The sequence below is a fragment of the Bufo gargarizans genome, chromosome 10 (assembly GCF_014858855.1).
Source record: "Bufo gargarizans isolate SCDJY-AF-19 chromosome 10, ASM1485885v1, whole genome shotgun sequence".
NCBI lineage: Eukaryota > Metazoa > Chordata > Amphibia > Anura > Bufonidae > Bufo > Bufo gargarizans.
This window is the reverse complement of record NC_058089.1, coordinates 103,320,390-103,334,928: the sequence shown is the minus strand read 5'-3', so window position 1 is coordinate 103,334,928 and position 14,539 is coordinate 103,320,390. Positions and strand designations below refer to the sequence as shown.

At 46.3% G+C, this 14,539-nt stretch overlaps 1 protein-coding gene across 1 annotated transcript in view; it reads left to right on the top strand.

Annotated features, from left to right (window-relative positions):
• The first annotated feature begins 4,044 nt into the window (after positions 1 to 4,044).
• Positions 4,045 to 14,539, top strand: part of WWOX (WW domain containing oxidoreductase) — an 834,115-nt gene continuing 823,620 nt past the window's right edge. The window contains exons 1-4 of the mRNA XM_044270184.1: positions 4,045 to 4,226; positions 9,621 to 9,737; positions 11,253 to 11,317; positions 11,572 to 11,629. Of these exons, the coding sequence (XP_044126119.1) occupies positions 9,631 to 9,737; positions 11,253 to 11,317; positions 11,572 to 11,629 (230 nt within the window). The 5' untranslated portion in view covers positions 4,045 to 4,226; positions 9,621 to 9,630. The remainder of the gene's footprint in view (positions 4,227 to 9,620; positions 9,738 to 11,252; positions 11,318 to 11,571; positions 11,630 to 14,539) is intronic.

The following is a 14,539-nucleotide window of genomic DNA, read 5'->3' as shown; positions in this document are numbered from 1 at the left end:
AAAGCACACAGAGCTATGGGGACTGGGTATTGTAGGATGTGCTAGCGGCCATCTAGCAACCCATGTCCTCAGCTCTATACACAAAATACAGGTGACAGGTTCCCTTTAAATCAGAGGGGAAAAAAACTCAGATACGGAACAACGGATTAGTGAAAAACAGACCGCAAAACAACAACGGTCGTGTGCATGAGCCGTTTTTTGCATTCCTTATAAGGGCCGTTTTTTTAGTTTCGTATACGGTCCCTTAGGGCTTGTTCACACGACCGTATGGCTTTTTCAGTCGTTTGCGGGCCGTTTTTAACAGATCCTTTTTTTGTTTCAGTAGTGTTTCCGGTTCCATTCCCTTTTTCCAGTATGGTGTATACAGTAATTACATAGAAAGTATTGGGCTGGGCATAAAAATTTCAATAGATGGTTCCGCAAAAACGGAAAGGATACGGAAGACATACGGAGTACATTCCATATGTGTTCTGTTTGTTTTGCGGACCCATTGACTTGAATGGAGCCACGGAATGTGATTTGCTGGCAATAATAGGACATGTTCTATCTTTGAACGGAACCATCAAAATGAATGGTTCCGTATACGGAACTAAAAAAACGGCCCGTACGTGGAACGCAAAAACATTTGTGTAAACTAGCCCTTAGGCCTCATGCACACGACCGTTGTTTGTCTCCGCTTCCATTTCGCCGATTTTAGCGTTTCAGATGCTGACCTATTCATTTCTATGGAGCCGTTGAAAATGCGGATAGTGCACTGTTTGCCGTCCGTGATCCGTAGTTACAGTCCGTCAAAAAAAATTACCTGTCCCTTTCTTGTCCGCGGAAAACGGTTTGCGGACCCATTCAAGTCAATGGGACTGCTAAAAAACGCGGAGGCACACAAGAATGTCATCCGCGTCCGTTTTATTCCTATCATTTGCATGGCAAACCTGTCTTACACTTTTTTTTTTCCTTGCTTTTTTTCTCGGTGGTCCTCCAAAATAAACGGAAGACACACGGAAACAAAAAGGAAACGGATCACGGAACAACGGAACCCGATTTTGCGGAACGGAAAACAACAACGGTCGTGTGCAACAACGGTCGTGTGAGTTCACACTTCAGTGATTTGGTCAGTGACTGCCATCAGTTATTGTGAGCCAAAACCAGGTACGGGTCAAAAACACAGAAGAGGAGCAGATCTTTCCATTACATCTCGGTGTAGGCTCTACTTCTGGTTTTGGCTCACAATCACTGACCAAATCACTGTAAACGTCTGCTATGAAAGTGCTCAAGGACGGACCAACACTCTATAGTGGAGCACCTCATCACCAAAATGGACCAGGGGGCTACCAGACGTGTCTAAAATAACAGTTCCGAGAACCCTAATGCGTATGGGACTCCGAAGCAGATGTATGGTCACTACATCTCTGCTAACAAAGTTGCATCGGCAGAAAAGACTTCAATTTTCGCGACAGTATCGTCATTAGACATCCACTGGTCTAATGGTTGTCATCTCCCATGAGTCACATTTTCTGTTTCACTGAAGGGATGGATGTTGGTGTGTTAGATCTGATACATCAGAGAACGAACACCCTGCTGTCATTGCTGGAAGAACACAAGCTGGTGGTGGCCACTTTATGGTCTGGGGAATGTTTTTGTGGCATTCTCTGGGCCACTCATCCATATGGAAGGCACTCTCATCCGATCTGGATATGAATCCATCCTTGCAGATCTCGTACACCCATACTTGCTGATTGTCCTCCCTGGGGTGGAAGGGATTTCCCAGCAAGAGACAAAGCGACATGTCACACAGCTGAACATTGGTTGGAAGAGCATGACCAAGACTTCAAGCTCTACTCTAGCCACCTAATTCTCCAGACTTGAACCCATCCTTGATTCTTCCTCCAGCAGCTGAGGGATGCACTGCAGTCAGCATGGCTCCAGATACCTGTGACCACCTACCAGGACATTATTGAGTCTCTCCCAGGCCCGTCTAGCTGCTGTCCATGGCGGTTACTCTGGATATGAGCTAGTGGTCATACTCTACTCTACGCTAATGATCTCTGTGTACTTCTCTCTCTTGAATCCTCTCATGGTTTTAATTTCAAAAATTCCATCAGAAAACAAAACCTGATCAGAGTCTACACATGTGACATGCAGACCAAAAATGTAAATAAAGGACCAAAGAATATAACGTGGTTTACAGTATTTCCACTTACCACCAGTATAAAGGTCAGTACTGACCACAAGCAAGTCGCACAACGCGACTTTCTAGCAATCTGTTTCAGACTCCGGTGTAGACAAACAGGAAGGGTCAATTCGAGTAACCTTGATTTCTGTTGGGGCATGACTGCGTCTTGTGAGCGTAGACTTCTTCACACACTTTTTTGTGGTATTTATGTGGAGTTTTTTTTTAAAAAAGGACCTTGCACTTCACCTGCTTCACAACCAGGTTTTGGTGGCTTCTTGATATACCATTTTCAAGATGTTTTCCATAGAAAAATGAAAAAAAACATACCTAGAGCATACGGCACTATAAAAAACCACTGAGGACCAGGGGCGTAGCTATTGGGGAAGCGGTTGCTTTGGGGCCCTGACCCAGAAGGGGCCCACCCAGGAGGAGGAGGACCAAAGGATTTGGACAGGGCCCCCTCAACAGTATCACACAATGAAATTATATACAATGACAGTATAGACAGTGTAGAAAACGGATGTGACAGCTGCCGGGCCTGGTCTGAGAGCGATCTTTACTAGCCACAGGAATAGGGGCGGCATGAAAGGAAGGGGTCGCTAAAAATTACTGAGGGAGGGGGGCCCCATTCAAAAATTTGCTGTGGGGCCCAGTCATTTCTAGATATGCCACTGCTGAGGACCCATGTTTTCAGGGTCAGTATTATTATTATTTAGTGTTAAAGCGCCATTTATTCCATGGCGCTGTACATATGACAAGCGGTGCACATACATAGTACAGACAATAGCACTAAGCTCCAGACTGGTACAGGAGCAGAGAGGGCCCTGCCCGTGAGGGCTTAGGCCTCTTGCGCACGAACTACGTAGTGCTTCCGTGGTGTTTCTGTCCGTGCCTCCTTTGCGGTGCGGATGGATCACGGACCCATTCAAGTTGAATGAGGTCTCGATTTGTCCCGGCCGCTGCATGGACGTTGCTCGTGCATTGGGGACCTCAAATTGCGGTCCCCAATGCACGGAACGGATGTACAACGAAAATTCACGCAAAAAAACATAAACATATGCATGTAATCTGCAACTCGATCAAGTCCCCTTAGGATCTGCTTATCTTCCCAAGTTGGAAAAGGGGCAAAGTACATGTACTTCTTGTAAAGACACCGCTCCAGGAGGAAATCTACAGGTATGTTACAGGGCGCATCTCCTCTTTATCACTGAGCTAGAAACGGGGGTCAGCAACTACCGGCACACTAGCAGAAGGTTGTGAAACTACAATTCCCAGCATGCTCCATTATCTTCCATGGTAGAGAACAGCAGCTGAGCAAGCGTGCATGCTGGGAGTTGTAGTTTCACAACAGCTGCAGTGTCATAGCTTGCAAACCTCTCAGTTTTTGCAAATGCTAACATTTGTCATGGAGGTATAACAAATAACCATGACCCCCCCCATAGCAAACCCTGTAAGGGGGACCCACACAGCAATGACCACTATCAGCAGGTAGCTGCCCACCTGCCTAATCTGGTGAATAATGCTGTTGCCCAAAGCAACCAATCAGACGTCAGCTTTCATTTTCACAGGAGGGAATGGAAAATGAAAGCGGTGATCTGATTGGTTGCTACGGGCGACGGCTCCATTCTTCCTCCTGCATAGGGGTTTTATACGTTATCATTTACACAGTATTCTCCTGCTTGGGGCCCCTTTGCCTCCGCTGCACTGACATACATGAAATAATACGGATTGTTTTGGGGCGTATGTAGAGCGGACAACAGCATCCGAGCAGCCCTTCATTCTACGCCTCCGGAACACAAGACCATCGGAACCATAGAGGCCGGGAGCTTGTTGCTGCGGGGGAGTAATTAGAGAGGACACAGGAAGCGCGGCGAGCTCCATGTGAATCCTGTGTATACACAGACAGTGCTGCTGTCACCCTGCCAGTCACTTCTCTGCCAAGTGCAGCTGCTGAGCCCAGAGGAGTCCTAGCACAGGCATAGAGAGTCCCTGTACCCAGGAGCTTGCAATCTAGTCTGGAGTCTGGCGCTTCACCTGCAATCAGCATCCTCAAAAGGCAAGTGCCTTGTCCCATAGGCTCCCATTGTAGTAGGGACTGCAGGGCTCAGGTGTGGTGGCAGCTGACTGCAAAGTATCTCCATTGTGTTCATCCCTGTTCACACTGCGCTGGTAATAAAGGCGAGAGAACTGCAGCAGCACAGGGTGTGCAGGGTGTTCTGCTGTAATGTCTGTGCATCCCCCATAATATCACTGGGTTCCCTGCCTGGGTATTACATGTAGTCCGAAGGATTGGACGTCCTCTGTCCTGTCTATTGTCACCCATCCTCCATAATATTATCCTATCACCTCTGTCCCGTCTATTGTCACCCATCCTCCGTAATATTATCCTATCACCTCTGTCCCGTCTATTGTCACCCATCCTCCGTAATATTATTGTATCACCTCTGTCCCGTCTATTGTCACCCATCCTCCGTAATATTATTGTATCACCTCTGTCCCGTCTACTGTCACCCATCCTCCATAATATTATTGTATCACCTCTGTCCCGTCTATTGTCACCCATCCTCCGTAATATTATCCTATCACCTCTGCCCCGTCTATTGTCACCCATCCTCCATAATATTATTGTATCACCTCTGTCCCGTCTATTGTCACCCATCCTCCATAATATTATTGTATCACCTCTGTCCCGTCTATTGTCACCCATCCTCCATAATATTATTGTATCACCTCTGTCCTGTCTATTGTCACCCATCCGCCATAATATTATTGTATCACCTCTGTCCCGTCTATTGTCACCCATCCTCCATAATATTATCCTATCACCTCTGTCCCGTCTATTGTCACCCATCCTCCATAATATTATTGTATCACCTCTGTCCCGTCTATTGTCACCCATCCTCCATAATATTATTGTATCACCTCTGTCCCGTCTATTGTCACCCATCCGCCATAATATTATTGTATCACCTCTGTCCCGTCTATTGTCACCCATCCGCCATAATATTGTTGTATCACCTCTGTCCCGTCTATTGTCACCCATCCTCCATAATATTATTGTATCACCTCTGTCCCGTCTATTGTCACCCCTCCTCCATAATATTATTGTATCACCTCTGTCCCGTCTATTGTCACCCATCCTCCATAATATTATCCTATCACCTCTGTCCCGTCTATTGTCACCCATCCTCCATAATATTATTGTATCACCTCTGTCCCGTCTATTGTCACCCCTCCTCCATAATATTATTGTATCACCTCTGTCCCGTCTATTGTCACCCATCCTCCATAATATTATCCTATCACCTCTGTCCCGTCTATTGTCACCCATCCTCCATAATATTATTGTATCACCTCTGTCCCGTCTATTGTCACCCATCCTCCATAATATTATTGTATCACCTCTGTCCCGTCTATTGTCACCCATCCTCCATAATATTATTGTATCACCTCTGTCCCGTCTATTGTCACCCCTCCTCCATAATATTATTGTATCACCTCTGTCCCGTCTATTGTCACCCATCCTCCATAATATTATTGTATCACCTCTGTCCCGTCTATTGTCACCCATCCTCCATAATATTATCCTATCACCTCTGCCCCGTCTATTGTCACCCATCCTCCATAATATTATCCTATCACCTCTGTCCCGTCTATTGTCACCCATCCTCCATAATATTATCCTATCACCTCTGTCCTGTCTATTGTCGCCCATCCTCCATAATATTATTGTATCACCTCTGCCCCGTCTATTGTCACCCATCCTCCATAATATTATCCTATCACCTCTGTCCCGTCTATTGTCACCCATCCTCTGTAATATTATTGTATCACCTCTGTCCCATCTATTGTCACCCATCCTCCATAATATTATCCTATCACCTCTGTCCTGTCTATTGTCACCCATCCTCTGTAATATTATTGTATCACCTCTGTCCCGTCTATTGTCACCCATCCTCCATAATATTATTGTATCACCTCTGTCCCGTCTATTGTCACCCATCCTCCATAATATTATCCTATCACCTCTGTCCCGTCTATTGTCACCCATCCTCCATAATATTATTGTATCACCCTATTGTGTTTATTGTTCCGTATAGTCAATATTATTATATTATACCTGTTCTGTTTACTATTCTATATACTCCAGGCCTCACACAAGCCAGTTTTCTGCACGGATGCAATACGTGACGTGAACGCATAGCACCCGCACTGAATCCTGACCCATTTATTTCAATGGCTCTGTGTACATGCATGCATGGAAAATTTTTTTTTTTTTTCATGCATCAGTTCTGCCCTACGTGAAAAACGCAGGCTGTTCTATATTAAGCTTTTTTCACGCAGCCCTGGCCCCAAAGACGTGAATGGGGCTTCAGCAAAAAAACGCATTGCGTCCGGAAGCAAGTGTGGATGCAATGCTTTTTTTTTTTTTAACAGAAGGTTGCTAGGAGATGTTGTTTGTAAACCTTCAGCTTTTTATCACGCGCGTAAAACAACGCATCAAATCTAGTGTTGAGCGAACTTGTGTTTTAAGTTCGGTGTCTAAAGTTCAGGTTATCGAAGAATCGCGTTATGGATTCCGCTACCAAGGACCATAACTTATGGTCTGTGGTAGCGGAATCCATAACGCGATTCTTCGATAACTCGAACTTTACACGCCGAACTTAAAACACAAGTTCGCTCAACACTAGTCAAAACGCATTGCACCCACGTGGAAAAAACTGAATGCAATCGCAGAGAAAACTGACTGAACTTGCTTGTAAAATGGTGCGAGTTTCACTGAACGCATCCGGAGCCAATCCGTCATGCCTAACCCTAAGTTCACACCTGAGCGTTTTACAGCGCGTTCAAACGCGCTGTAAAACGCTCAACACATGAAAACCAATGCTTCTCTATGGGAATGGTTCTCACCTGGGCGTTTTACAGCGCGTACGATCGCGCTGTAAAACGCCCGACGCATAATCAAGTACTTGAGCTTCTTTGGGGCGTTTTGACGCGCGTTTGTGGCCATAGGACACTGCAGTCAATGACACAAACGCGCGTTTACTATTACAAAAAACGCGCGTAAAATGCGCGTTTGAGAAACGCTCAGGTGTGAAAGCAGGGTAAAGCCTCTTTCACACGAGCGTGACGGATTGGCTCTGTGTCACAGGCTGTGCGCGCCTTTTACTCCATTGACTCTAAGCCCCTTTCAGATAAGCGAGTGTCACGCTCTGGTCCCGCAGCGCAGCTCCCGTCCAGAACTCCCAGCACTGTAGGGTTTTTTTCGATACCAAAATTTTGATTCTGTTTTGATACCATAAAAAAGTATTGCGATACTCGATACCACGCGGAGAAAAATAAAACACCAAAAAAAGCCGCGTGCATTCCGCATTTTATGGAACGTCCGGCCCATAATAGAACAGCCCGATCCTATTTTTGGGAGGACAAGGTGACAAAAAAAATGGCGAATCGCGGTTTTTATAAAAACAAATTCTGTTACCGCGTTCACCGCATAGGACATTTACATATTTTTTTTTATAGTTTAGACTTTTCGGACGTGGCGATATGTAACATGTTTATTTATTGTTTATATATTTTATATGTGAAATTGGGAAATATTTAATACAGGAGGCGGGTGCGGCACCTGAGGGGTTAAGTGCCGCTGATCGCAGCTCCCCGCCTCCTGGATTTGTATTAAACTTTTCCTTTCATTGCTGGCGCAGTGCGCCCTCCCCACTCTCCTCATTGGTGGCGGCGGCACAGGGGGGAGGGAGAGACTGCTTCCTTCTTCCCTGTGCTGCGCATGTTCTCTGATGCTATACTGCGCAATAGCGAAGCCTAGTATCGAAAAAAAGCAAATCCCGGTATCGAGGTCGATACCAGACAAAAGTATTGATTGGGTATCGCATCACTATGTCCGTTCCGTAGCCCTACAAAAAAAATAGAACCTGTCCTATTCTTGTCCGTTTTAGGCATTGTTACAATGGATCCACCCAAAAAAACGGATGGCATACGGATGTCAGTTTTTTTTTGTTTTTTTTTGCGGACCGCAAAACACATACGGTCGTGTGCATGTAGCCTTTATCTTATTTATAGCATTTTCTACATTTATAGCCTCATGCACACAATCCGCAAAACACGGGTCTGTGTGCGTTTTTTTTTTTTTACCCATTTTCGGAAATATATCAAACTGGTGTAATGTAGAACTGGCTTAGTTGTCCATAGCAACCAATCAGATTCCAACTTTTATTTTCCAAAGGAGCTCTGGCAAATGAAAGGTGGAGTCTGGTTGGTTGCTATGGGCAACTGCACCAGTTTTCCTTTACACCGGTTTGATAAATTATCCCCCCAATGGGTCCGCACTTTGCAGACATGTTCTATCTCTTTGCAGAATTGGCATACGGATGCGGGAAGGATCATCCGTAGATTTGCCTAAGGCCTCATGCACATTGCACACGACCGTTGTTTTGGTCCGCATCCGAGCCGCAGTATTTGCGGCCCCATTCACTTCAATGGGGCCGCGAAAGATGCGGACAGCACTCCATGTGCTGTCCGCATCTGTTGCTCCGTTCCGTAGTCCGCAAAAAAAAATATAACCTATCCTATTCTTGTCCGTTTTGCGGCCAAGAATAGGCAGTTATAACAATGGCTGTCCGTTCCGTTCCGCAAATTGCGAAACGTACACGGCGACCATCCGTGTTTTGTGGATCCGCAATTTGCGGACTGCAAAACACAGAACGGTCGTGTGCATGAGGCCTAAGGGCGAGTTCACTTCACCGTTCTGATCCATCCTGCATTAAGGACTTTTCATTCTGTCTTAAATAACGGATCTCAGATGGAAATGGCTCAAACGGATGCAAAATGTGCACAACTGATGCACAGGATCCGTTTTCTTCTTTATTTTTCTGTTCTGACGGAGCGGAAGAACGGAAAAATAACGGTGATGGGAACTCGCCCTAATTTAGGAACGAGGCGCACCGTCACTACCGTGCGGCCACTTAACAATAATGACCTGCTATACGGTGCAGCAATCACGGTATGAGTAAGGGAGTGAGGTTTACACAAATCGCATCCACGCGCTGCGGACATTTTCCACGCATATCTGCACGTATCATGACATGAGTAATGGATTTTGAATCTGCAGGGTGTCAGTATATGTTGCAGAGTTCTGATTTTGGTAGAGGCTGTAATTGTTTTATTTTTATTTTTGTTGCAGTTTTTACAAAAATTGCAAAAAAATGAAAACGCACTTCAGATTACAAAGCGCATAAGTGCGTCTGCTCAGCACCTGTATTCTGTGGCTGGTAAATTCTCACCTGCGCATGTCCTATTGGCCTTCTGTTTGTTGTGCTGTGGGGACCTCTAGTGGTAGAATTGTGGTACACCTTAATCCAGAGAAGTCAGTGTAAAGTAACGCAGCTCCTGGACTGATTTCCATGATTAATCAATAATAACATTACATTTGCAGCCGCAGTGCCATGGCAGCCCTGAAGTACGCAGGCCTGGATGATACCGACAGTGAGGATGAGGTGCCGCCCGGATGGGAGGAGAGGAGCACCAAGGATGGATGGGTTTACTATGCCAAGTAAGAGCGTGCTGGGAGGTCATAGTCTGTTTGACTGGGCAGTATGTATAATAGAAGTGGGTTAGCCAACCTGTCTGATCCACCATGCCGTGTAACCTGCATAGACATGTCTGAATAGTTATCTTCTCCTCTGCACAGGTCATCCTTGTATTGTGCCTCTCCTTATCTCTGTAGAGCAGGGATTCCCAACCTAAGGCCCTCCAGCTGTGGCCAAACTACAACTCCCAGCTGTAGGCTGTAAAGGCATGATGGAAGTTCTAGTTTTGCAACAGCTGGAGGGCCACTGGTTGGGCATCCCTGCTGCAGAGCGAACACAAAAGACCCCCCCCCCCAAAAAAAAAAAAAAACTTCTGAAGTTTGAAATAAGTATATTTGCATCACTTGGTCACAGTCTCATTATTTGGCCCAATGTCCTCTCCATCAGTAAAGGCGTTCTCACACGAGCGGATGCCACCGGGATTTTGTAGCAAAAAGATCACAGAGAGGCACGGAGCATTATCAATCATGTTAATGCTCCGTGTCTCTGCTGTCCAGAAGGGCGCTTGGCTCTCTTTCACGCAGCAGATTACCTGCACGGGATACGCTCATGTGAAAGAGCCCTAAGCGCCCAGAGACCCCCGCAGACTGGAATGAAGGCGTTATGCCAAGTTGTATGGTGCCCTAAAACAATGCTTTGAGTCGTGAGGGGCCTTACTGTACCATCATATGTTGTATGAATTTTTTCCCCCCTTCGATTCTGTACGAATCATGTCATGTTGCAATGGATGCCATGTTTTGGAGACATCCCCCCACTTAGCCGCCCCAGCCAATCGGACACGTATCCTCTCTCCTGTGTCCTCATAGGACAACCACTTTAAAGGGCTAGAGATTTTGACCACACTCGTCGTATTCATGACTGTTTCCAGGTGTAAATGTTGGTAAATTTGCCGGGGCTGGGGTCCCGTCCTGCCCAACAAGTAGACCCCTGCAGTGACCCTAGCCTCTGGGCTGCACCCCAACAAGTGCAACACCGCAGCAATGAAGCCCCCTATCCTAGTAAATTGATCAAAAGATAAAAAATTGTGGTCATGATTGCTGATAAGCATGTTGACTATTTCCAATAACAACCGTCAGAATGGTGAGCTGCAGCTCTGGAGTATAAGAGTTCGGCCACACAGCGTGGTCATGCGGAGTTTGGGATGCGGCCATGCTGCGATTAAGAACCGCACGGCTGCAGCGGACTCTAATTAAACCAATGAGACTGCGCTGTTCAGCCGCTCTGCCTTGTTGATGGCCGCCCTGATGCAGGCTATACGTAAGACCAGTACAATATAATCAGGGCAGTGGTTTTGCAGACTTGACCTCTTATGTGGTTTATACTGTTTGGTGGTCTTTACCCCGTAGAGGCTTCTCCTATTACATCTGAGAACATTTTACTGTATTTTCTGTGCACGCGCTGGTTGCTGTTAAGTTCTCTGTCATCTGGAAATAATTTGGCAGTGAATTAACAAAATTTTCTTTTTTTTCCTTTAATAGCCACTTGGATGAAAAAACCCAGTGGGAGCACCCAAAAACCGGAAAGCGCAAGAGAATCGCAGGAGGTCAGTAAGGAGTTGGCGGTCTTCATGCAGCTCTTTTCACTCTCCCATGAGTTGTTCCTGGTGTTTTCACTGACGGCGGGTCACATAAATATAGCGTCATATACGCTGAACCTACCCGCATCTCAGCTTGGGAACTACAACTCCCAGTAGCTGGCTGTCAGGGCATGCTGGGTGTGCTTGTTAGGGATGCCACAGGTTGTCTATACTTTAATTAGACAATATGATTCAGTAATTCACTTCTTCTCTTCTTGCAGATCTCCCATATGGCTGGGAACAAGAAACCGATGAAAATGGGCAGATCTATTTTGTTGAGTGAGTATGCGGGAGGTCTCTGCGCAGTGAAGTGCTCCATTAGATCAGGCCTCTTTCAGACGAGCGAGTGTCACGCTCCGGACTCGCAGCGCGGCTCCCGTCCTGTACTTGCTAGGGTCGCAAAGCATTATATTGATTTATGATGCTACGTAACACTTACAGTTCTGGAATGCATTGGATAACACTGACAGCATTACCGTATTTCAGTGTTATCCAATACATTCCAGACCTCTAAGGTTTACATAGCATCATAAATCAATATAATGGTATGCGACCCCGGCAGTGCTGGAAGTTCAGGACAGGAGCTGCGCTGCGAGTCCGGGGCGTGACACTCGGTCGTCTGAAAGGGGACTTACCTGTTACTGGGAAAGCACAAGGGGAACCAAAATCTTCCAACGGTATGGTCCATGCTATAGCATCTGGGCAGCAAATATTTCTATCCAAATTAATGCTGTACCCCTGGGTAAGTGCTGGTATCGGCATGGAAAGCTGGGTCTGGTTTTACTTTAGGGACCGGATCAGCAATCTCCGGTACTCCAGCTGCTAGTGAAACTACAACTTCCAGCATGCACACTTACTTGTCTGTTTTTTGTAACTCCCAGAAAAGGAGAATTCTGGGAGTTGTAGTTGCAGATCTCTGTTTTAGGGCCTCTTCAGGGGAAATATGAGTATTACACTCACCGGTAATCCGGTTTCCTGGAAGTCTCCATGACAGCACATCCTGAGGCTGACTTACTCTGATAGAACAGGAACAAACACAGAGAAGTTAAAAACCCAACCCCTACCCCTCATCGCCAGTGTATTTTAATGGAAACCAGGATAAAGGGTAGAGCCTGAAAATAATATAGGGGGGGGGAATATGTGCTGTCATGGAGACTTCCAGGAAACCGGATTACCGGTGAGTGTAATACTCATTTCCCCAGTCGTCTCCATGACGGCACATCCTGAGAACTAACAAAGTGAAAACAACTCAGGGAGGGCCTACAGCACCTAGGACTTTGCGTCCAAAGGCCAGGTCCTCATTGGCAAATACATCAAACCTATAATGTTTAGTGAAGGTATGGGCCCTCTTCCAAGTGGCTGCCCTGCAAATCTGCTCTAAGGAGGCAGAGGCCCAGGAGGTAGACACTGCTCTCTGAATGGGCTCTGAGAGAAGAAGGGGGTTCTTTACCAGACGCTCTATATGCTTCCGTAATAGCATTCCTTATCCAACGGGATATGGAGCTCCTTTGCCGCTTTCCTGCCTCTATTAGGGCCAAAAAACTGTACAAACTGATTTTTGTCTATCCTCCAATCTCTGGTAACATCTAAATATGGAAGAGCGGCCCTTCTCACATCTAGATGATAGAATTTCGCTTCCTGTTCATTTCTGGGATTTGCACAGAACGAGGAAATGACAATATCTTGGGATCTGTGAAATGTAGACACCACCTTTGGGAGAAAATTAGGGTCTAGTTTAAATATTAGCTTATCCTCAAAGGCCCTAAAATAGGCCTCTTGGATGGACAGGGCCTGAAGCTCATATATTCTCTTATCAGAGGATATTGCTGCCAAAAATAAAACGTTTTAAGAGTAAGCCACTTGATAGACAGGGAATCTAGAGGCTCAAACGAGCGATCTGTCAAGCCTAAAAGAACTGTATTCAGGTTCCACGGAGCTACCATATTCTTAATACTTGGCTTCAGCCTATCTTCAGCTTTCAAGAACCTAGAAACCCAGGGGACATCGTAAAGACTGGTGTTATAAAGGGCACCCAGGGCAGACACCTGCACCTTTAGAGTGTTTGGGGAGATCCATATCCAAACGATCCTGAAGGAAATCCAGAATGAGAGGGATATTGGGAGTAGACTGGTTAAACCTGTCACCACTCCAGGAGGCGAACTTCTTCCATACCTTAAGATATGCCTTAGAGGTATTGGACTTCCTGCTGAGCATTAGGGTACCCACAACACTCTGAGATAGACCCAGACCTAGAAGAATGTATTGTTCAGTAACCAGGCTGATAGCCTGAGAAGCCTGGGGTTCAGATGATTGATTGGAACCTGCGTTAGAAGGTCCTCCATTGGAAAAAACTGATTTGGATCCTCCCGGCTGAGGGATCTCAGAAGACCGAACTAGCCCCTTCTGGGCCAAAAGGGGACCACCAGGATAAGGGTACATTTCTCGGTCTGGAATTGGCGGAAAAGCATAAACAAGACCCGACGTCCAATCCTGAGTGAAGGTGTCTACTGCCACGCAGGGATCCCTTGGGTTAAGGGAGAAGTAATGGGACACTTTGTGGTTTTTCTTTGAGGCAAAGAAATCCAGACTCGGACTGCCCCAATGAACCTGGATCTTCCAAAAGGCTGTCTGAGAAAGAGACCACTCGACTTGTTCTAGTCTCTGCCAACTGAGAAAGTCTGCCCTTAGATTGAGGGAGCACTTCAGGTGCACCGCTGTGAGTGATCTTAAATTTTTCTCTGCCCACAAGAAAATCTGTCTTGAGAGACTCTGAAGATGACTGTGCTTTGTTCATCTCTGATGTCAGATGAAAGCCACTGCTGTGGAGTTGTCCGAGTGGACCAGTACATGACGGTTTCTTGCCTGGGCCTGTGTTGCTTTGAGACCTTCCCATATTGCCCGAAGTTCCCTGTAATTTGACGGAAGGAACTTCTGGCTGTAGGGGCGCCCTAGCCCCAGGAACTGGTGTCCATTGTCAACGAGAAAACGTCTTCCTGATTCCAGAAAACCACCGTCTGTAGATTCTTGTCTCTGAGCCACCACTGTAAAGAGATTCTTACTTCCCTGTTTAGAGAGATCCTCTGGTCCAGGGTTGACTGAGACCTGTTCCATTTCCTAAGGACGAGGTCCTGCAGAGGTCTCATGTGGTATTGAGCCCAGACAACCGCTAAATACAGTACGAGAGGTGTC